This window comes from Oxyura jamaicensis, chromosome 6, assembly GCF_011077185.1.
Source record: "Oxyura jamaicensis isolate SHBP4307 breed ruddy duck chromosome 6, BPBGC_Ojam_1.0, whole genome shotgun sequence".
In the NCBI taxonomy this organism is placed as follows: Eukaryota; Metazoa; Chordata; class Aves; order Anseriformes; family Anatidae; genus Oxyura; species Oxyura jamaicensis.
This window is the reverse complement of record NC_048898.1, coordinates 15,999,431-16,024,107: the sequence shown is the minus strand read 5'-3', so window position 1 is coordinate 16,024,107 and position 24,677 is coordinate 15,999,431. Positions and strand designations below refer to the sequence as shown.

The following is a 24,677-nucleotide window of genomic DNA, read 5'->3' as shown; positions in this document are numbered from 1 at the left end:
GTCAGATTAGACACCTAAATATGCCAAATAAAACCAATACACAATGATAAGAGCCGCAGCCCATGCACAAAATTTATTGTGTGCTACTGTTTATAAAATACTTGAATAGTTCAGAACATGCATAAAATTTCCAACTTAGACAGGGGTATGTACAGATCGTACTTCATGGCAAACAAAAAAAAAAGGGGAGATGAACTCTAGTGACATAAGTTTCAAGTTGTGTTCCAGGGGATGAGAAGGACACGTAGCAAATGTCAAAATAAGTAACAAAGTACAGTGGCAATCAGTACAGTCCATTATTTGTGAACAAATTAGCACAGGGCTTCAATTTTTATTTTAACCAAGCAGTCCTGTAGATATCAAAATACATGCAGTCTCAAGTTTACACTTTCACTAATGCCTTAGCAGTTGAACAGAGCAATTGCTTACGCGCTGCTTTGCCTAGAACAAAAAGTATGTCCAATACAGTTTCAGTTTCCTTTGCAGCTTAAAAAATAATAAAAAGCTTGCAGCTATTCAGCCCAGTGGTTACTAGCTATTTATGCAACTCTAATACTCACAATAAAGTAAAAGTACCCATAACATCTATGTAACCTATAGATGTACATCATAGGTCTATATATTAAATATTTGCAAAATGAAAACATGCATACACAAAATACAATGCCAAGCTTTACAGACTTGATATGAATCAAAATTTACTTAAACAATGTACAAAGTTCAATTAAAAGTACCTTAAAATTAACACTTCCATATTTTTCTTACTTTTAAAATTAGTATATATAATATTTTTTTAAAATTCAAGATGGGGAAGAGTCTTGAAAAAGCTGGGCAAAAATGTTTCTAAATTAAATATTTTTTTAAAATCTGTGTTCAAGTAATAAACATTCCTACATAGAAATCTTCTGATAAGCTGTAACTAAAAAATACAGTGAATACAGTATAGAATTAGCAACATCTAAGGAGTAAACCTGAGGTCAGCATTTTACAGAATGACCAACTGAGATTTTTTTTTGGCATTTTTTTCTATTTAAAATACAGTTTTTGCAGCCTCAGATATTTTAAGACCTTTCTAATCTATTGTTTTAAAGACATTTCATGAAACCGATGTCCATTAATAAATAGTTAGCTCTTAGGGTTGTATTTGAAAGTCTGATTTAAAAAAACAAACAAACAAACGAGCTACCTCTACTGAAAGAAAATTCCATTTGTAAACTTAAAGTGTTGACAACAATAAGCGTAAGATGCTAGTCTAGATGTGCTTTAGTGATAACAGCCCGATTCTCTCCTCAGATCTCTTCTGAAGATGCAGCAGCCAGCGATGGACTGTGTGTAAATCCACGAAGCATGCTCCCAGGAGGTCGTGTCACCATGTAAAGAGAGGGGCTGTTGTCTCAAAAGCACGATGGTTTTTCTTCAGCGGGATCAAGTTAGATGTTTTCCACCTCTTACTAAGTGGTCACTTCAGCTGATCCCCCTGGCTATTTCATCTGTTGTCACATCAAAAAGCAGTAATCTAGGAATTCTCAGGCAAGACATAAGTGAGTAAACCAGAAGTTGACGGGGTCACTGTGCATTGTTGTTGCCAGTTCCATTGTTTCCATTGGCATTTGTTGTGTTTATAGTATTAATACCATCTTGTTGAAGAGCATCTTTTCTTGGTGGCATTCTCTCATTGATCCTATCCAAACCTTTTGCTTCTTCAAAACTGCAGATTTTATGTTGCGGAGAGAATCCTCGTATTGCTTAACAAAATGCAAATTTGATATGTCAGTAATGGAAAAATATGTTAAAAGCATATACTTTTTCTAATTAATGATGCTTAAAAACAGGTAAGAAATCAGCCAAAGGAATGTGTGGCTCCGTATCTGTACTAGGTAAAAGCTTCTCTAATCTGCTCTCCTGATATAGCTATCATGATCTCGGTTTATAACAAAAAGAACAAAGTATGGCAAATATTCTGCAAGCAGGAATCAAGGCGCTTAAGCCCACTTGATTGCTTCTGCATGTCCCTGGTGTGGCCAGCTCTAAGCATAAATTGCTTCTGCTGCCAAGTTCATCAGGCTTATCTTTTAACATCCCCGTTGTCTTCAATGGAATGTCAGTAAGATCTAAGCAGCACAGCAAGTGCGGTGGAGGCAAAGCAGCAAAGGGTTACGAAAGTAACAGGAGATTTATGTCCTGCATAAACGTTGATGGCCTGATCCTGCAGTTTTCATGCAGGCAAAACTGCGGGATATGGATCATATTCTGTGCTAATCATGTGGGTGATGGAAATGGACACAACCACAAATACTGGGTTAGCACTGTGTTCAAACAATGGAATTGTTTAAATACGTATGTATTTAAAATACGTATAGAAAATAGGTATTATTTTTCTACTGATTATTTTAATGAATGAGGTCTGAAGTTGAATTTAGACCTGAAAATGGTTGACCACATAGTAAGACCGAAGCCTTTGGGATGAAATAATTCTTTGGAGATTTAAGTACAGCTTTTCACTCACAACAACGGAACCTCTTGCACGTGTGTGAGAGAACAGAATATGGCCCTTGTTTATATTTTTGGGCATCTGACTTCCTTAATTAAAAAACAAACAATGCAGTTATTAAATGGTGCTTTGCGACCAAATCAGAATACACACAAAGGTAGCTCTCCCAATTGCTATGCTGTTTGTCATTCACTTCATTGAATATAGAGCAAGAGGAAATTAAAGAGTCTACGAAAAAACTTCAACAATCTGAATTTGAGTACTTGAATACCAAATAATCTGATGGCATTTTACTCAGCGCTGCTAAAAAGGATGTACATTAAACAGCTTATTTAGCACAGAAGCACTGATCATACATGGAATTTAATATGCCTCATACCGGCAGGTTAGCCTATATACTGGAAATAAATTTGGTCATCAAATTATGTGCAAAACCCATAGGAAAAAAAATTGTATGTCTTGCACTACCAGAACAGTTAGAGGAAGTTTTAAAAAATTACGTTCAAAGCCATTAAAAATAGATTTTATGAAAAAAGGCATGCATAAAGAAACCCTCCTTCCACAGGTAACCCACCCCCCAGCAAACCCTTGCAGTTGAATGCAGAAAAAAACACACTAAACACTATCATTTTAACGATTTCAAGACAACACCACGTATCACAACATGCTATTATACAAAAACCTACTGCATATTTGTAAAAACAAACAAACAAAAGACCCCAAGCCCCAAGAATATCCCTAAAATATTAAAGATAATCATAATCCTGAAGCCAGAAATGAATGTTACATGTCAAAGGGATGAATCAATACAGTTGATTCATCTCTGCTTGTGCAAGTTGAAAGTAAAACACACCCACACAGAGTACTTTTGAATTCCCTCCCAGACACCACAGATCTCTGCCAATGGCAAAGACTCTGATCATACCTTTTTCAGCCTCAATTGCCTCTACAGTGGCTGTACAGAAGTGAGCAGATGCATGCAAAATGAATGAGAAAGATGAAGAGTGTAATATCGCATAGCAGAAAAGGCAATGATCAATTTAATATAGTATGCTACGCCAGATTAGATTACAATTATTTAAAATTATAATTAAGGTTTTGGGGGTTGTTTTTAAGCTTAAAGTGAAATTTCTCCTACATTTTAACTATTACAATTTATCAACTAAAAGTATATCAAGAGAAACACTAATTACTGGAACTTCATTTATGGTTTTAAATGTACATTTCTAAAAGATATATATATATTTTAAAGGCAGCAACATAAAATTTCAACTAATGTCAAAGTTGTGGTATGGTTAAAAAGAAAATCTATGAGATTACTCTTTCTGAAGATTAAAATATATTATTGAGCTTCATTAAATTACCAGGAAATATGCAATAAATACAACACTGTCAGTGTTCTAATAACATGTTTTTCTTGTTACGGCTAGCTCCCTGAGGTTAAACTAGTCGTTCAATTTCTCACCATATTTTATGCTTAAATGGGTATCTCTGAGAACTGAACTGTGAAATTTAAACCATAAAAGACAAATTTAGCAAGTCATATTTACAAAGCCTCATAAATTGTTTAGTTGAATCCACAACAAAGTCTAGAGCAGGAAGAGCTCTGGATTTAACATAGTCTTGGTGGATGACTTTATGCGGATAGCTTATTATTTTCTTGAACTAAGTAACCATGACAAATGCTATAAAGTCATAGGTGTAAGATTTTTTTAATTGTTTATTGTTTTAGATCTAAAGTCAAAGCTATAACGTAAGGCTATTAGGGTATCAAAATCATCATCTATTAGACCAGACAAACAAACTACTTGTAACTAAGATCTAAACAGTGGCTAAATTTCAATAACGGTAACAACTTTTTACCTCCCCTACTATTTACCATGCCTCTTAATCTCATAAAGTAATATACTTTAACAAAAAATTGTATACATAGTTGTAAACCTACTTGTGTGGTGCTTGATACAGATTAATAACAACGGATATCATTAAGGAGTATTCAAGCAAGTGTCAGGCAAACTAGCTAAATTAAGAAAATTTTAATAAGAAGAAAATTTTAAATTTAGGCTTGTGCTCAGTATGTGCTGAAGAATAAAATTATTTAAGGTGAATTAAAATCTTAGAACTTCTTGTTTCCTACCGAGCATAAACCAGACACAGCAGATGTATCATCAGCTGCCTACACTCTGCCTTAACCTATTACATCAAAAATTATCATTTCCACTGAGATGCTCTAAAAAGATAAAATAAAACACTTGAATTCCTAGTAAAATAATGTGGAATACGTACGGGTAATGCAGTGTTTTAATTTTTACATGCTGCACATTCCCAGCTGCCCCCCCCAAAAAATATCTTGTGCAAATCTAAAGAGGCAAGGGGAATCCAAGAATTGTATCAAAAAGACACTTGAATGGATCACTATTTATGTTTACGGTAGTGAAAAAGCTTTCTCAATTTGTAAAAAAATAAAGAATTATTTTAGAAAGTTACCAAATACATACTTTCATACTATAACCAATTTGCCATGTAAATATAAAGCTACGATAGAAAAAACACCTCTTTCCACCATTCCCTGTTACCCGTGAAGTCTTTGTTTTCAATCTTTTCCTGAAAAGATCATGAATACTAATTTATCTCTGTAAATTATGTAGCTTCATGATAAATATAGATTTTAAAATTTACTCCTAGTTCATTCTATTTGTATCACTACCTTATCTCCAAAACATATCTCGGAATATACAAAGCACTTAAGAAAAGATAATTTTCACCTTGACATAAAAGAACAAACTGACTGGAAAATACAATCACTTAAAAAACACACTGTAAAGACTCAATTTGGAAAATAATTTTGTTGGATTCTCTTTTGCAGGTACCTCTAAATTAAAACTATATCCTTGATAGGTCCTGATAAATCTAGAAAAAATACTGCATCATATTAATATATTTTATAAACCTGAACCCTTCATTCTGAAAATTCTCACTTTCCCAGCATATTTTAAGCATTTCCATTCTCAACTCCAACTCTCGCCCTGTTTTATTTAGGAGACAGATCTGATACAAAATCATTGCCAATTTACAATACAAAATCAAAAAAAAAATCTCGTTGTCACTCTGACTAATAGTAAGGTTAGCAATGACTCTGATAAGAAGTATTTGTCTAATTAAACTGATTTCTGTGGAAGTATTAAGATTTTACATTTAGGCTTGTGGCTTTTTATGTGCTGAATAAGGCTTTTTTAGGGTGGTTTTGTTGTTTTAAACAGAGGTTGACTATTTCAGTTCATAGTTCACTAGGCAATGATACTTAAGTATGGTCTTTAACATTTGAGATTCTATAATGTAAGTAATGTAATTAATCAAAACCATAAATCCAGAGTTTATAGAGATATACCAAAGCCTATAATTTCTCAAGGTGTATTTTTATCCTAGTAAAATAAAACTATCTAGAAATAATTTTTTATTCTTTTTCAAAAAAAATATCCATGCATTTCTAGAAAAAAAATCATATATCGACTCCTTCTATAGGATGTAGTTTTACATTAATTTTCAAAATTATCTTTGTCTTTGTTTAATGCTTTCACTACAGTTAAAATTTCAGTTAAAATTTACAGTTAAAATTTCACTACAGTTAAAATTTCTATTTTACCCTCAGAATCCTCTCTTGTGCAGTAAGAATCTGTTCAACCATCTCCCATAAAGCAGTTGTATTACACTGATTAACACTTTTGGTGCTCCATTCTGCATCACATCAACGCCAACAAGCTTCACACCTTGTATGAGAATGGCCTGTATCTTATCAAAGACAGCAGGCATGGTTGAACAAATTCTTGAAACGGTATTGGTATATGCTAAGATCTAGCACAAAATGCATTATTGACATTAAGAATTTATTGTGCTGATTTACTGATGCTTCAAATAAAATACCATCGCAATTCAGATTTTACTACCCCAAAAGATGAAGCTGGATCTGAATATAATACAATTCAAAGCAACTAAGACACCATTAATATGCAATGTTTGAATATACTTTGGCCTGATAAAAAAAATTCTGCCCAGATCTCTAGAGGAATGTACACATATACTCCAATTTCTTATAATTTTCTCAGCTTCTTAGAGCTTTATTGGGAAACAGCCCACATATATCTTTGTGATTTTTTTTCATGAATAAAATAGGATAAGCAAAAAGAGTACAACAATGAATAGTGTTTATTTTCTCAAATCTAGGGATTTGAGATGTTATTGATAGTATATTGATCAACACAGTACAATATACTTCAAGAAGTAATTAAAAATTCGTAATACAAAAATCCTACTATACTATCAGTGACCATATTTTGCCAAGAATATGAATTCACTGATATTGTGACAGTTTAGCAAAGTACCGATTAGTGAAGTTTTATTTTATTTTTGGTTTACTCTTAGTTTTGCAGTTGAGCATAGTAAATTTGAAAACTTCTTTTTGAAAAATGAGACAGTAAAATTCTTATCAGTAAAAAGAAGTTACTGCAATTTAAGGAGAACTAACAGTCAGCATGAGTTATTTCGAACAATCAACATGATTAAACAAATGAGGTATATTAATGTAATGCTTCAAGGAATATTGCCATTAAAAATTCTAGTAAAAAAATAAAAAATAAAAAACAAAACACCCACAAAAATCCAAAATGCATTTTGCATACTTTCCAAACAACCCACATTTTCAGTAATAGTACAAGGTGTTATGTTAAAAAATTTTCTAGTCAGTTTGATCCTCTCTAATATTTGCAATGCAATGTGGTTAAAAATTTCTTAAATGAATGAGAGGAGTACAAACTTTTTTTAAGCATATAAAGTATCTTATTAAACAATGAAAATTAAAACTAGGACATATGCTTTTGGAAAAGTTGGATGGATTAGGAAACATATATCACTTCTTGTTATAGACATTCACAAAACAATCACATACACACACTGGACATATAAACTTACTTGCAGACATTATATGTCCACTGAGAAATGACTTAAAATGTGACATTCATGTTTCAAAGCTGTAAGAGAACAGCTTTGATAGTTTAATAGAAAATGTAGTGAAAGGGTTTAAAAAACAAAAAACCACTACATAGAAAATTTAAAAGTATACAAATAAATATCCTAAATCCCAAAATGAGTAAAGCAGCAACTCTTGGAAAAGAGATTGTATAAAAAATGGTATTCAGTTCATCAATATATCACAGTCTTTCAACGGCTATAAAATTCATTGGCCAAATACAACATTTTTATACATTCTATTAAAGCCTAAGATTGGCAAATAAAAATATCTTTTGATATATCTTTTGTCTTTGAATAATTTATGTTGAGTGCTGCTGATAGGAAGTCCAGTTTCAGATGGATATATTTTAGTTATCCACCACTGTGAACAGAAACCTGGACGTCATTTTGTAACGCATTTGGTACAATCTCACAGTGTTCTTCCTAAGCCTAGTTAATTGTTTATGGGCCTTGTGAAAAATATGATCCAATGATTTAACAAACTAAAAAAAAAATAAGAAAAACGTTTTACAAAATATTCAATGAGCCAGATTACAGGTATATTTTGTATAGAGTTCTTTTTATTTTCATGCAAAAAATATATGCACACTTAATAACACCCTTTTATTTTGATTTATTTACAAGTTTTAAATTCAATCCCTTTATTCTCAACTGATTTTATAACAATTACTGAATACTTTCCAAGTACATTATTGTTCAAAATGCACAGACAATGTGCAGCAGCAAATGCAGCAAACCTCAAAAACAAGGTGCTACAACATTGCTTCTACATCAAGAGACAGACAAGTGTCTGGGATAGTGGTTTAATTTTAACACTTATACAGACATACATCTATACCTAGAGAGAGACAGACAGATCTAAGAAAGCAGCTACATCTGCAGAGGAAGGAAACAGCATGTTACAAGGACAATTCAGGGAGGTCAATTATACATAGAACATTTGACAAACAACATAGAGAACAAACTTTGGCATTAATTACCAGGGTACAAAACGTAGCACATTTCAATCTATCAATGGAGTGTAATATGGAACTCTGCAGCCTGTAGTTGTTTGTTAAGATTAGTATCAGTGAGAATTTGACATCATCAATGAAAATACTAATACATCTATAATAAAATAATTTTAATGGAAGCAGACAAGTAAGGATGCACAATTACATTGTAATTCTTGTATCTGTAACAACCAAATACCTTAATATCAGATTTATAAGGTCACTCCACCTGAGACATCTGCATCACCTGAAAAATTGTAAACTACGGAAGCTCGAAGTCTGAAAAATGTGGCCTGACACGGCTGAACTCAATTGCTTTTAGTTTTATACCCTGGTTAAGTATCCATTTCACATTGCCTGATTAACACATAACACTATGCTAATTTCAGCCGCTAAGACAAGAACTGAAAAGCATAAGAAATTCCCTGCATGCATTATGTGTAGTGTTAGCAAAAGAGTGAGATGTGCCCCAGTCCATCTGAGGCACAGCAAGTTGCATAACATCATTACCACTTTGCAGGGTCTGTCGTCCTCCAGCCAACACTCCACTAGGTAACATTCCAGTGGGAGTCAAACCCTTGAGTGTCAGCACACTTTCACTCTCCTCCCTGGTGTAAGAAAAAATGGTAACAAAAACTTAAGTACCTCCTCATGAATACCCGTATTAGAGCAAAATAAGAATGGAGAAAGGGAGAGCCTATTTTTGCTGTCCTTTTTCCATGCCAAGGCTTATGTGAAATTCAAATTTAATCAACAACAAATTCAATTTAATCATATCAACAACAAATTCAATTTAATCATCAACAAATATTTCTATGCCATACTATTCTTTCCTGTCTAGGAGTTATAAACACTGATTACTTCTGAAATAATTTATAAGCAATTATTTGCATGCAGGCTCATTAATTTTGAATGCCTCATGAGGTACTGCACATAACTCAGTGCCATAAAACAACCCACAATTTCACTGAACGTGTCTATGCTTCAGGAGATACCAACTTCAAAAAACTATCCCTACTTGAACAATTATAGTCTGTGGAAAGCTATACACACACACACACAATACATGTGTGTGTGTGTAACATACTACTGTAACATACATACACATACAATAACATACTACTACTGTTTTCGGTAAACATGATTGTGAAATCCCTATGTCTAGATCAGTAGGAGAAAACATTTTTTAAAAGCTGGAAGCAAACAAGAAAGCCCCAAACCAACAACTAACCCTCCCCCCCCCTCCCCCCCCAAAAAAATAATAAAAAAAAAAATAAAAAAAGTCCTGAACTTTCTGTTATGACAAATTTTCCCAGCCCAGACCTCCTACTCAACACCTTTGATTTCAATATCTCTATTTTGGTATTGCCTTTCCAACACTTGCAGTTAATGCCTAGGCATGTCTCAAAAATAACTTTAAAATATTTTTTAACCAAAAATACCAACATCAATGGGGTGCATCGATATGCAAAATAAGATTCTGATATACAATGACCTCTCTGAAAAACGTTTGAAACAGAGATATATTTTCCTAACATACAGATTAAGAGGAGCCACCCAAGTACCTGAGAACAGAGAAGACTCTTGCCATCTTGCCAATTGCACGAATTTTGTTTCTGATTATTTCTTTCCGTGCAGCAGCTGTACCTACTTTCAATGGAATAAGAGAGAGTCTCAAGCTCATCGATATTTACAAAGCCATCATTTTACAGCATTATCAAATTCAATAAAACTGTTTAAATTCAGTATTCTTCACAGGAGGCCAGTACCCAAACACTTACAAAACACCACATTATAAAATTCTGGCTTCAGAATACCACCAAAACGATCATCAAACTCCGTGTCCACAAAACACACACAAAAAAGTTTAGGATGTTCACAATGATTTGCTAAAGCTAGCAAGCATCTAAATTACTGTCATTACAACAGAGTAACTATCATAATTCATCTGCCTAATTTTATGCATGAAATTATTCACTGACATCTGTGTTTATTAAGATGTAGCTACGTAGCTCAATACAGAAGCCAGAGATATTAAAGCCACAAAAAAAAAAAAAAGGTTGCTAATTCTTACACAGCTGTCCATGAGAAAACAGTTACTGATTTGCTTGTTTTTAAGTCAACTTCCCAAAACATACACCTGCACAAACTAAAAACCAAAATAAAATGCCAAAGTATTGCAGTGTTACCACCCCTAGCAACTAATTCTATGCTCTATATATCATCTTAGGTTTGCATCACTTGCAGAAATTACAAGTACCAAAGATATGGAGTAAATACTGCATATTCCACAGAGCAGAGAAATACCATTTGTGATAGATAAAAGTGAAGACAAAATTCTGAAAGGAGGCTTTGGGTTCGGAACGAAAGCTACCTTTGCCTGCACTGATATTATAAAAACAGAAGTGCCTTTCTTCAACACTGGTTTTTGTTTTGTTCAATGTATAATAGTCAAAGTCATCCTCCTTTCCTTTTGCGGACAGCCCAGGTCCCCTAAAAAAGTATAGGCAGATGAGGAGATATCAAAACAGCACAACAGTCAACCTTGTCAGACCACCACTGCAAAAACACAAAAGGCCTTCTGTTGAAGAAGAGTGGGTGGACTTCAAATCCTGAACACCAAACCAAATAAAATACAAAAGATAAGAGCACATTGGGGTAAACAACAACAGCTACAAAATCCCACACAAAAAGGAAAACATGTAGTAGAGACAAAGAAAAAAAAGGCAGGAAGAGACAACCTTTGTATGAACACGAAAGAATTCTGGGGTAGAACAAATATCTTAATCCATTTAAATGAAATATAACCAGAAACTGCTGAATTAAGTTTTTTTAGACAAAGGAACAACTTTAATGAACGGCAGACATCAAAACAAACAAACGAACAAACAAGGAGGCCAATTTAAAGACAAGGTGGATAGACTAAATAAAAAAAAACAATGTTTACTGAAAATAATACAGCTTAAAAGTTACTTTTTAATATTCTAGATGTTTTTACTTTCTCTGAACACTATTAAATAACAGCTTGAAGATCTGGAATGAGAACGCTTTTTCAGAGTTTTTGTAAAATCTAGAGCTAGATAAGGGACCATACACCCTCCATGCATGTCACTCAGTTTTCTTGCCCTCTACACCTGCTTCTTGAAGGCTACACTGCTGCAGAGCCGTAACATCCAGGGTGAGAAGATTACAGGCACTGCTAGGGCCCATATTTCCACTCTGGTAGGTCACTATGCCATAAAAAGAGAAATGTTGGCTTATGGTATTATGGAGAACGTACTACTCCAGAAGGCAGCACTGCACGAAATCTAGCCACTGAATCCTGGTTAGTTTAGAGAACAGTCAAGTAGTATCTGCCTGGAGAAGAAAGTCTTGATTATACTGTAAATTAGAGGGGATATGACAAATAACTCTCCCATTGCCCATTCCTAATGCTTGCACAAGAAACAAGTTCTGAAATGCTCATGCTATTATGCTCCAAAGAATTCATGTAAACTTCCCAAGTACCCCTATAACCAAATGTATTCCCAGATATTAGAAATACTCTCTTGAAGTGACAAATATACGCAGAGAGCAAATTGACTATAAGGTAAGTAATGGTCAAAAGAATTTTCCTGCACAGAAATATTTACCCTGGAGTTTCAGAAAAGCAGGTGATAGGATATTAATTGAAATTAGTAGACAACTTCTGAAATTTTGCATCAAACCATTTTCAAAATTGCACATACAAAGTATCTTTTTAACATCTCAGTTGAAGGAAACTAAAGAACTAAACAAGCCAGGTTTTGGAACACTATAAACACATTCCATGCACAATCTTAAAAAATGCTTACAATAAAATTATTAAAAATCAAGACAGACAACTGAATGTTCCCTACACATGCAGGGCCAAAGATAAAGATTTAGAAATAGGTAAGAGAATGAAATTCTACAAAAAAAAAAAAAAAAAGAAGGAATGGAAGAACGGAGGAAAAAATTCATGCACAGAAAGACAGATGTCTTGGAATATGACTTCTGATAACAAAATTCACAAACCTTTATAAACATCCCATTAAAACGGGTTATAAAATAAAGTGCTGTATGTGTTTCAACACAAAGATATTTTCTGCATTAATACTTGTACTAGCAGGTTCTATGAAGTCATATTTCAAAACATTCCTACTCTGTCTGGTCTGTACCTTTTTTATTGCCATATATGAGTCGCTCTTCAGATGGAGAGTCCAGAAAAAAAGGAAGTGAACGATGGAGAAAAAGGTGAGTGAGACAAATAAAATAAAGATATTTAACGTGACAGTGGTAATAAAGAAGGAATGGAGAAGAAATGTGAAAAAAAAAAAGAAAATGGAAAATTGCAACACTTAAAAATGTTTTCTTTGAACAAGAAGTGGAGTCATAGAGTGTATTTTAAAATTTGATGATAAACAAATGAAAGCTTGAAAAGTCAACAGTTAAAAAAAAATCATTCACATAGAAAGATAACGCGTAGACAGTACCTAGGTGGCATTAAGACATATGCACCAAGCAAAGAAATTAATGTTAGAGACAGAAAAATAAAATGGTTCAAATTAGAACACTGCATCTACTGTACTGTATAGCCTGTAAGACAGGGCATATGCAATCAACTGATGAGCGCACTTATACTGGACAACCTAAATCCTAGCACCCCAGAACACCACCATACTCTATATACTGCAAACATTTGCTATAATTGTTTTATGTTCAATTCAGTACGATTATTTGCATGAAAAACAAATTCACTGTTTGCAGGATCACATTTGAAACTATTTCTAATTTTTTATGTAAATGACAGAAAAGTTCAAGTGGCTCATAAGCAATACATTCCAATCTAAAACACACAGCTACTTTAGAACACCACAGTTCCGCTACTAAACTTTAACACAGTAACTGCCAAACATTAAGAATTGGACTACATGTCAAGTATCTTTTATAAATGATCTTTAGTGGTTCTCAAATGCTGCTGAATCTTTTCTTCTTCCTACACCATCATCAAACCATCCAACAAATTAATTCTGTTATTGGACAGAATGAAGCAAGTCTGAAAAACTTTCAGGTGTGATGTTAAGCAATACTGTAGAAAAAAAAAAAAAGTATGATGCACTGTCTCAACGCTACATGCCTCTTGATGACCATCTTAATCCCATTACAAACACCTCCTTAAAAATCCACTGTATCATTGTTTACAAGATTTTATCATTTATTACATGAATACTTGTTATACAATGCATACAAAGTTCTAACTTTTATGCTTGAAGCTCAAACACCAAGATTTAAACGCATTTCATACTTCAATCTATAGTACTTTGCCACAAGAAATACTGTATCTGGTTTTTGCCTCTATCAACTCTTCACTGAAGAGCAATCATGAAGAAAATGAAGAGCTTATAATAAATTTATTCTAGATAATTAATGTACTATTTAGATGTTTATTAATTGTATACATCAGACGATGTAGTTCTGCAAAGTAAGTTTAGTATGTTTCAAATACTAACGTTTACTTATGTTTTCAAATAAAGTGCCAACAAATTCTGAGAATTCTTCACAAAGCTTCAACTTTCAATACAAGGTACGTATGATTTTTTGCAAAGGATACAATTACTGCATCTTGATGACAAACATGAAAAAACAATTCCCTTCCCTCCCCCAGAATTCTCATCACCTAAGGAAAAAATTGACAGCAATTTTCTTCAAATTTCAGGTAATAAATTGTACCACTATGTTAATTACTGTTTCACACGTTATTTCCATTAAAAAAGATGTATATCTAAAATTAATCCCTACCGTCAAATTGATCTTCTCCCTCTGTCATCAGTTCATCATCAGAACAAATGCTCAAAACATTCACCAACATTTCTGTTACTGTATATGAAAAAAAAAAAAAGTAATTAGCTGCTTGAAGAATTTTAAATATTTCCAAGCAAACACAATGTAACTTGCCACCAGCAACTGTAGTGAATGAACTTCCTACCTCAAACAGCTCAGTAATCTAGTCTCTAAAATATGTGGTTTCCTTGATGTGCGCTGTCACAGATTTTTAAAAATTTACACACAAAAAAAGCCAGAAATTACACCACCTATCAAAGAACACTGCACAGCTTTCTCTCATATCTTACAAGGAGTTCTTTTAGATAAGATTCTCTTCTTGTACATTAATATTTTTACATCAGGGTAAGTCTTTATTTGAAGTAAATTTTATGCAAAGTTTACTTAAACGGGAAAATATTTGGACAGTATTTGGACAGCTCAAATTTAGGTATAAAAGGTGAAAACTATTCCATTTCTGGTACCTGCAGGCATTTAGCAGAAGCAGTGAAGCAGAAAAATAGTATGGCATAAATACAGTGCAAACTCCATGTCTTCTCAAACTCCCCTTAAACATCAACACAGAGGATATAATAACTTGTTTCAAAAATCTTGCATTGTCTACCTCCAGGAATCTCCTTATTCTATCACTCCATCTTTCACACATGCATCAGACTTTTTCTTAAAACAGTCAAGTTTCTCCTTTCTCCTAAAGAGCTTAGAAACTTATTCCATAATTTCAATCAGGGGTTTAAGACCCCTGTAACTTCTTGTCTGCATTTATTTGTGACTAATTCATACAATCCCAGTATCATCTGCTATGCTATTTTTTCCATTCTTGGGAGCTACTCTCTACTTTACTGAAGAAGAACAACAAATAATTCAGATTTTGATCTGTTCAATGTTAATCGAACAATATTGGCACCGTATCTTTCATTGAAAGTTGTAGTATGCACATGTCCAAAGGTCATGACAAATTACAAGATCCATTATTCCATCAGTCTTAAGCATACAGTGGGGCAAGGGGGTCTCATTACCAGTATTATACAAAAGTAGACTAAACAACATTAACATTTTCAACGGCTAAGGGTTATTTACTGCATGATCAGGTAAGAGAAATAAATAAAAAATCTCCTTCCAATCATCATGCCCCTTAGTTTAAAAATCACACAAAAAAATGTTGAATGAACTAACCATTATAAAAACTATCCAAATTATTTGCTTGTATCTGCTCACTAAAGACAACATGAAGACAACATGAACAAATCTAGAATCCTGGCTCTGTACGACTGTAAACAAATTATATCTGGAGTATTTCGCACAGAAATAGAGAGAGCTTTCCAGATCTTCTTTATGAAAAGAGCAGTTCCTGTCATGGAGACATTTTAAATAGACCCAAATAGCCTCTAACCTCATTGCTTTTTAACTGAAGACTACTTGGAGCTCTAGCGTCCTAGATTTAGAGTTATTAACTCTAGAGGGGAAAAAAGTGGACCTGTGCTAAATTATCTTTTGTAAGAAAAATTATAACCGAAAAGAGTTATTTTAATGAAGGTCAATCTGTTATAGCTACCTAATAAAATTAAAATTTTACAGGAACATCTCAACATAGTTTACACCTATGACTATACAAGATTAATAATTATATATAACCTAGCCTTTTGTAGAATATGAACACCTACCTTTCATATTGCCTTCAAATGAAGTTCAAAGGTACTTCCTAGCAATGCTGGTATATATACACTCAATGGAAATTATAATTTGTATTAACACTTTTCCTTTATTAGATGCAGGTTATCTTGACCAAAAAAACTGAAGAAAACAGCCAAAACTGTATGACATGTTTTACTTCCGTTTATCTTTTCCCAGACATATTATCTTCACGTGCCAAAAAAAACCCTCATCAGGGTCAGCTTAACAACTTTACCAAATTTTCTTCCTAATCAAGCATCCAATAAGCCTACCTGATAAAGACAAATGCAGATAACCATCTTCACAAAAATAATGAAATTAATATTAATTTGGTAAATATTAAAACAAACAAGCAAACAAACAACAACAAAAAACAAATTACCGAGCCAAACAAAAACAAAAGGAAACAAAAAAAACCCTTCACAACAACAAACTGGGAGATACAGAAAAGAAATAAATTGGCATGTAACTCTTGCATACCTTTTTCTCCAACAAATGGCAAGGACCATGTAAAGACATCCATAAAATTTGGTAGCCAGTAAGGATGAGGAGAACAATTGAACTGACGAATATTCATCACATTGTTTTCATATTTTAATACAGCAGCTAAAATAAAATTCAGACATTTTGGAAAGACTGTTTAAAACTTTCAAGTATCACAAAAGTAAAAATACTTTTATATTACAGACAAAATAAAAGCAGAGATACTCCATTATCTTTCTTTCACAGTATTTAAATGATAAGATTTCTAATGGAGAATTCTGTATTTTATTTTACCACAATTATTGCAGTGTAAAGTACTGTTACTTATCTGTTTAGTTCTGTACTATCCCATTAAAAGTCTACAATGAACAATTATTTCAAAAAGTCCTGAAAAGGATTTTAAACAAAATCCTAGCTCAGAACAGCAGCATATCCAATTTCAGGTTTTACTTTTGGCATGTGTCTTCCCACATTGCAACATGGAGTCTCAGAACACAGGCTTACAGGGTGGAATAGAACCAGGGAAATCCAAAAAGAATCAGGGAGAAAGCACAGAGAAACAAAACAGGGAAAAAAAACAACAACAACAAAAAAAAAACCTTGATTGCACTTTTCCATACTTAAGCTTGCACTACACTGGGAATAGCTGAGGGGAAAAAGATTCTTAAAAAGTGTTATCCACAGAGATGGTGGAAAAACATAAAAAGCCAGTTGAAGCTATTGTTATTTCTCCTTTACTTTCAAGTGCAAGTAATAGCAGCTCATCCTTCCCTCCATGCAGTTAATCACCCCACATAAATGGTATGGGTTGGGCGAATGAGGGTTCTTCAGAGGTGGGTGGGAGAAAATTCAATGTATTGAATATAGTAATAGTAAATAATATTCAATATTCATACTGAATAATATTCAGTAATATTCATTCACAGTTAAGCTCTCTGTAATTCTGACTGTTATGTCTTTCTCTTCACTATTAAGCATGTCTCCTGTGCAACTTTATACTGCATCTCTAACAGAGTATGGACGAAAATTGTTTGACACCTCCCTAATAACATTTCCAAAAATGATCAGTATTTAGATCAGTATCTGCTCTTCCCTGATCTCCCAAACACAGCCATTGTTGTCCTGTAACATCACAGGACATGTCTCATTTTCTTCCCAGTGACTACCTATTTGTAAACATGGGGTTTTTGTCCATTTCTGTCTCTTTCCTCACCAAGGTACCTACCACAATTTACTTTCTTGGATTTCATCCACATGTAATTTCTTCCGTCCATAATTAAAGACTCTCAGATGCCATGATACACAACACGAACTACCTCATGCATAGGCTACTTACCAATGCTTCCTCCCTTCCTTACTTTAGTTCACAAACTAAAGACAACCAGAGGAGTGAAAACTCACAGCACTGCAAAGCCTTGCCTGACTGGAAAACACCAGGTGATGCGTTCGTAAGTATTAAATAGCAACAATTTTTACAACAGAAACTTCTGCCCACATTTCAGCTCCGAGGTGCTCTTATATGAGAATGTAATTTATGTCGTGTGTCACTTCACAACACAACTTTCATTCAGGATTTTTTGGTCCTTTAATTTATTAATTGGCGGAAAAAATGTTGACATTACATGACTTATGTAGTAAGACTTCTATTTTAACAACACATTTTTACCTCAGCATTGCATACAGATATTAATTACAAGTTCTTACCTTTATTATTGTAGACATCAAGGTAATTAGGTGCTGAAAAAATTGTTATTAATGATGGGAACCCTGTAGTTTGACTTTTCCTGTACATTCTATAACTGTAAAACCAAACAGATTATTTTACACCTTACAGCAATAAGCAGTTATTTTTATATTTTACACTGTGAATAATTTCTTGAAGGAATGCACTTACCCTGCATCTTGTGCTTCGTGTGCTCTAATGATTGACAACAAATTATTATTTTGCAAAAATTCACAAACTGCTGGATAGCTGTGAAATGAAAACAATTGTGAGTAAAAGAAACCCTCTATAAAATATGCAGGAAGACTTTGCATGTACGTATTAAACAGATCCTAGCATACTCTCACCTATAAAAGTATGAGCATCCTCTGACTGTATTGTGACTGAAGTGCTCTGGTGAACTTTCATTTCCAAAATCTTCTGAAGGATCTGACCACAGTAAGTCACACATTGGTCCAAATGCTGGAGGCTCTTTGAATCTATCTAACTGTTTAAGAAAAAGCAAGAGCATAAAGATTCTTTAAATATTAAATCTGTAAGTTTTACACATTTGTTAGACTACATATCCATCAATACCACACATTTACAGAATAAAACCCAACCATATCAAAGAGAAATAGGTTCTGTATATTTTTTCCTCTCCTCGTCATGAAATAAGGCAGAGGCATGCCAAAAGAACCAAACCTGTTAAGAGCAATAAGATTTATTAGTTGTAAGGAGAAAAGAGAGTAATTCCAGAATGATGGATATGTGTAATATAAAGTCAAGTAACAGACTAGGAACTAGATGGTCCTTTTTCATGCACATGCCGTATCTACCAATCTGGAGACACTACTAGGAATTAGCAAAGAGAAACAGTACAGAAAACAAGAATGGTAAAAGAAAAGCACAAATAATTAGCACTGACTAGAATAAAGGAAATATGTCCAAAAAATCAAACCCAAACCAAACCCCTGAAACAGTCATCTCCATAATGGATTGTTCAACAATGTAATGAAGAAATGACTAGCATAGCCATCTTAGACTTCTTTCATACAGGCTTTATTTCTCAAATATAGCCCTGGTGTAATGGGCCATAAGCATGTTGGGAGAGACTTGATTTGTTTGCTTTTCTTTCCTCTAGCTGCTTCTGTACGGATTTCCACTTGGAAACGCTTGCTCTAGCAGCCTGTAACATCGCTAGTAACCACAGTGAAAAGAGCCAGAGGTAAGGAGGACAGCACATTTGTTAACGTAAAAGGAAAATATCCTGTTTAAGTACCATTCAATCAATCTCTGACGTCCCAGAAATGAGATTTCCCAGTTTCAATGTAAAGCTTATTTGATCTTTATGTAGCTGGAGTTTGTTCACAAGATGATTTTATCCAAGAAATGTAGGAACGGTTCTTTGATGGACAGTGCATTTATCTCACTTTACCTCCCATACCAAAGAAGATGACTTTGATGGTACTAGAGAACACTTAACTCTTCATGACAGGTTCGGAGGGAGGTTTGGTGAACACCTGGTGAATTTGAGTCTAACGGTCCATAGGAATCCATTCAAATATGGAACCAGCAGTAGTGCCAAGCTCTCTCATGCCCTGGAAAATCAGAGCTCCCGAGGCTGCCACCTGTAACATAAGTGGAAAGGTCCAGATCTTTACAAATTCCTGCCAGATAATGGCAAGGCAGGTATTAACTGAAGTTGTTGTTGGAATTTATTCAGTATGAAAAGTCCAGTGGTTTAACATTTCCCACACTGGATGATAAACCCGGCATGGAATATTCCTTCCAGATTGAAGAAATTAGTCCATCAACTTCTGCAAGTACCTGAATTTCTGTAGATTAAACCATCAAGTTTCTAAACCTCCAGCAATAAATTTGTGTCTAGAAGCTAACGGAAGCATTCAAATCAGGAAGATTCAATTCTGTGCTTAGTGATGTTTCCTGCAACATAGAAGGCTGAAAGTCTAGAAAGCATTTCTAAGAAATTTTCTTGAGTTTTTCTTCAAAGATTTTCCTTACGATTTTGGCCAAATGGATAGAAGACGACATTATAAATAAAGTTTTCACTGCTGCAAGCAACACACCTCTCCCAAGCTACTTTTTCTTAGCATTTGAAACAATAATGTAGACATTTCTTGAAGTAAGGAGGTCAGCTTGTAAAAAATAAATATACTTAAATACACATCAAATCAGCTTATCTTTCACTAGACAATCTAAAAACTGGCATATTTCCCAAGACATTTCAAAATTTAAGGAAATGTCACTTCTATTCAACCCAGATTGCATATATCAAATCAGAATAATCAGGTTAAGGTTTCTTTAAGTGTGAACAGCAATAAAGTTAACAAAGAACAAGTCAATTCAAAGCACATATTAATGATTAACTATTTCTGAGTATGTTGTGACTACAGCAAAGCAGAATCTCAATATAAATTAGCTTAACGTATTTCTAAGCAAGATTAAGGAAACTGAGTATGATACAATTTTATTCAAGAATAACAATTGCTATATCTGGTGTTGAAACAGAAATGGGTAGAATTTTTTAATGCACACTGTAAAATAATTAAGTCTAAATTAATTTACTAGGACTATGAAGTCAAGGCTACTATACTGAAGTGCACCATACCTCCAAATGAGTGCTCAAATTAAGGAATAGCAAAACCTTGGAGATATATTAAGGAATAGAAAATTAAAAATACTTTAATTTTGAAGCAGAAGACCTTCAGAGAAGTTTCATATACTTGAAGATACAGACAGGTTTTAATTAACCTAATTTTCCTGATAACTATCACGTAGTAAAAGCCCTAAAAATCATGTGAAGGCCAGTGAAGAGTGGCAGACAGACATTACTAAAGAAAAAAACTCAGAATACCACAGAAAAGAAGTAAGGGATTCTAAAGAGATTCCTAGGAGCGCACCCATAAATTTCAAGGCACTTTACAGATCAAGCCTTACTTCCACGACAAGAACTAAACGAAAGAATGACCATTTGTTGTCAATCAGAGGGGAAAAATAAAACAATCTTTGCCTCTCTTCTTTAAGAAACCCTGTAACCTTAGCTTGACATTTTCATATCAGTCATTAGTCTTAGAGTCAAGATTCATGGAATTCTGTTTCAGCAGTGGTCTTGGCAGCATAAACAAAATCAACTAAACAGCATCTCTACATTGATGGTCATGCATCTTAAAGAGACACACTACCAACACAATCCTAACATTTGTGTAAATGAACTTCAGAGGATAAAAATCAGATTACTGCAAGTTTCACAACTTGCAGTTTCTCGGAAATAAGAAGCACTTGCAGCAATCTTGCTGGTTAAGCTTTACTGTCATATCTACTATGACAGTTGTCATCTACTGGAGACAAGAGTACACCAGCAAAAATAATAACTTCATTCATGTAGTTTTATCACCTTTCTGAATGTCAATACTGATATAAGACTTCATCTAGAAAATAAATGCATCTATACAGATTTTTTTTTTGAGTTGACTCGTATGCTGCTTAAAGCTGATTTCCCCTCTTATGCCAGATGACGAAGCTTACACATGTTTGCAGAGGAGAGCTGTCCTTATTAAGAACTTCTGCTAATAAACCAGAAGGCTTACAATAGTATACAATTGTCTTGGTTGTTTACAGAAATCATTTCACACATCACACTTGTATCACAAGTGTATGGTATTTTCCTAGATATAAAACGAGCATTTCAAATCACCTATTTAATTTAAATAAATTTACAGTATCATTGTATGCCAAGTTCTAATGCAGCTCCTGAAACTGCTGCCAACCCATGACTACTGCTTTTTCCAAAAGTTACCAGATGATTCTTTAAAAAACAAGCAAAAAAAAGCTCTGGGAACAGTTCTAATAACATTGTCTTACACTTATAAACGTGGTTTTCATCAGAAGCAATATACAACACAGATTTTCATACATATGTATATACACACACACAAACACACAAGCTTATAACTCATCCTAATGTAACCTAGAGCCTGTAAAAGTTCAGGCCAATGCTACAGAATTACCTTTTAATTAAGTTTACTTGACACTTTGAAACCTGATTAGTTTTAAGACTTCAGAGTAAAACAAAAATAAATCACAATCCTATTGAATGTGGCTCTTTAAAGTGTTTTTCCAGGGTTTGTTTCATTTGTGCTACTTTCCAGAAAGCTCTGACCATGTTTCTTTTCATCTGTAATGTGAGAAGTGCTAAGGCCCCCTCAGAATGGCACAATGTACTCGCTTCGCCTTCTCACTTCTCTCTGCACAATGCATACAGATTTCTGTACATGTTAATATTGCCTCAAAAATGCAAATTGCTTCAGTACATCTTCCCATTTACACCACTGAGCTTGTAAATATTCTTCCTGTCTTTTTCTACCATTTTCTTCTCACATCATTCTGCTTGGCTGTGTAAGATTTCTAAGTGAAATACACTGACATTCCAGACTTTGAAATGGTCCAAGTCAGTACAAAAACCTGGTGAATTTAAAAATGAGATACAACTGGACAGCCCGTAATTCTGAGGAAAGGGAGAAGCAAAAAAAAAAAAAAAAAAAGAAAGAAAGAAAGAAAATGAATGGAGCACAAGTAGTAGAGAAACATCTAAGAAAACACAAAATACAATAAATGAAGACAGAAAAAATAAAAGTAGCCATCAATATTTATATACTACAAAACTAAATTAGGTATGTACTTTTCCCTTTTCTCTACTATTTGGATCTCTTTTGAAATAGGCCTCCACAAACCTTGTTCCATATGCATATAAACGTCTTTTTTTTTTTTACATCCTCACCTATAATTCCAAAGTTTTCTTAGAACCAACTGTTCATATTTTAAGCTGCTATCAACTACACTTTAGCTGTCACTAATCGTAACAAGAACCGTCTTGATCTGAAAATGCATGGAGCAAAATACAAGGATACATTCACACCTCTCACGGAAGGAACAAAAAATAGGAAAAACAGAAAAACGCTTATCCAAAATTACAAGTTTCTCTAACAATCAGACTCTGTTTTGTCTTTCAGCTCTTGAAAATTCTGACTTGTTAAGAAACCCCTCTAATGCTATAGCAGCATTGTTATTTGTACACTCTTAAGTGAAAGATGAGTAACAGCAGGCAAGACTCCCAGCTACACTGCCAAAATGATTAAGATCAGCCACAGATAATTAAACAATTCTGAAGAAAATAACTGAAGCATAAAGTTATGCTTGCTGTTTCAGTTTCAAAAATTGTATTTCATGTCCTATTCAAGTCTACAAAAAAAGTTTATCAGCTGCTGGACAGTTTGCTTTTCACACTCATTCAGTAAACTGAACTTGATTGCAAACTTATGTGCTTCTTTTTAGAAGAACTCTGTAAATACTTCCCCCATTCTGAAAATAATGTAGCTATTTTAACTTCCACAACTCGCCAAGAGGAACTTTGTAACTCATTTTGTATGTAAAATCTTCTATAAGCAGCCCAGGAAAAGACTTATGATTATGTTTAATAGTAGTTTCACTTAAGTTCATCATAAACATAAAACTATTAATGTTACCAAGGCCATAAAACTTAATCAATTCTATGCCAAATGCAGCCATTAGATTTTACGTTAGGGAATACTTTCAGAATTTCAACCCTTTGTTTTATTTACAGCCTCAGTTTCTTGTACCAAAATTCATTTCATGAAGTAAAAGAACTGTGAATTCACATCTGCAACAGAACGAACCACTATGATAGAATAGAAGTGATAGATAGAAGTGATAGAATGTTGTGTACTGTAGCTCGGACACATACTTCAAAAGGTTCTGCTTTTACATGATTCTAAAACCAACTTCTGTGAACACAACGCAACACAATAGGCCCTTTTTTTCCTCTGTATTTTTCAGATATTGCATATATACTAAAAACAAAATTTCCTTCGTTAAATTATAGAAGAAATTCCAATATGAGGAGAAAAAGTCATCTTATGGAAAAGTATTAGTTATACCAAGACCCCTTAACTAGAGGTCTTGCTCTAAATATTTAAAACCAGAATACCCACAAAAGTTCTAAAGCAAACTTTACTATTACCTATATAAAACTATAAACTATTGTCTTCTTCCTTTTGCATCTTTAATGAAGAAGGTATAATTTTCTTATTTCTCTTTGTTTAGTGAAACAATACAGGAATGACTACAGAGCCATTACAAATATTATCACATTTTCTGATCAAGTAGCACTGGCATATTTGGGGAAAGGTTCTCAGTACAAGTGATAAAGATTTGAGAGCAGCTGAGTCTTTACAGAAGAGGTGCACATCTTAAGTTTTGTAAGACCTGCCTGTCCAAAAAGCCTGGCAAAAGAGGTTTTTTGTTGTTTTCATGGTCTCTTCAGAAGTTCTGCTTTCAGTGGAACCTATCCAGTATCCAACAGTTCCTCCTAGAATTTTGGAAACTAGAAAATATGTCTTGAATAAAGGCACACCAGGAAGAAAACAAAATT

At 33.8% G+C, this 24,677-nt stretch overlaps 1 protein-coding gene across 9 annotated transcripts in view; it reads right to left on the bottom strand.

Moving 5' to 3' along the window:
- Positions 1-24,677, bottom strand: part of PPP3CB (protein phosphatase 3 catalytic subunit beta) — a 46,690-nt gene that overhangs the window by 1,189 nt on the left and 20,824 nt on the right. For 2 of the 9 annotated variants that reach the window (XM_035330555.1, XM_035330564.1), the window contains exons 6-15: positions 18,574-18,713; positions 18,398-18,475; positions 18,208-18,302; positions 16,501-16,626; positions 14,308-14,385; positions 12,687-12,713; positions 10,074-10,158; positions 9,019-9,116; positions 3,417-3,446; positions 48-1,745 (exon numbers count right to left, since the gene is read on the bottom strand). In XM_035330555.1, coding sequence (XP_035186446.1) covers positions 1,567-1,745; positions 3,417-3,446; positions 9,019-9,116; positions 10,074-10,158; positions 12,687-12,713; positions 14,308-14,385; positions 16,501-16,626; positions 18,208-18,302; positions 18,398-18,475; positions 18,574-18,713 — 936 coding nt within the window. In that variant the 3' untranslated portion in view covers positions 48-1,566. Of the gene's footprint in view, positions 1-47; positions 1,746-3,416; positions 3,447-9,018; positions 9,117-10,073; positions 10,159-12,686; positions 12,714-14,307; positions 14,386-16,500; positions 16,627-18,207; positions 18,303-18,397; positions 18,476-18,573; positions 18,714-24,677 lie in introns of those variants that run through there. The other 7 variants (XM_035330557.1, XM_035330560.1, XM_035330559.1 and 4 more) reach the window with 7 other exon arrangements.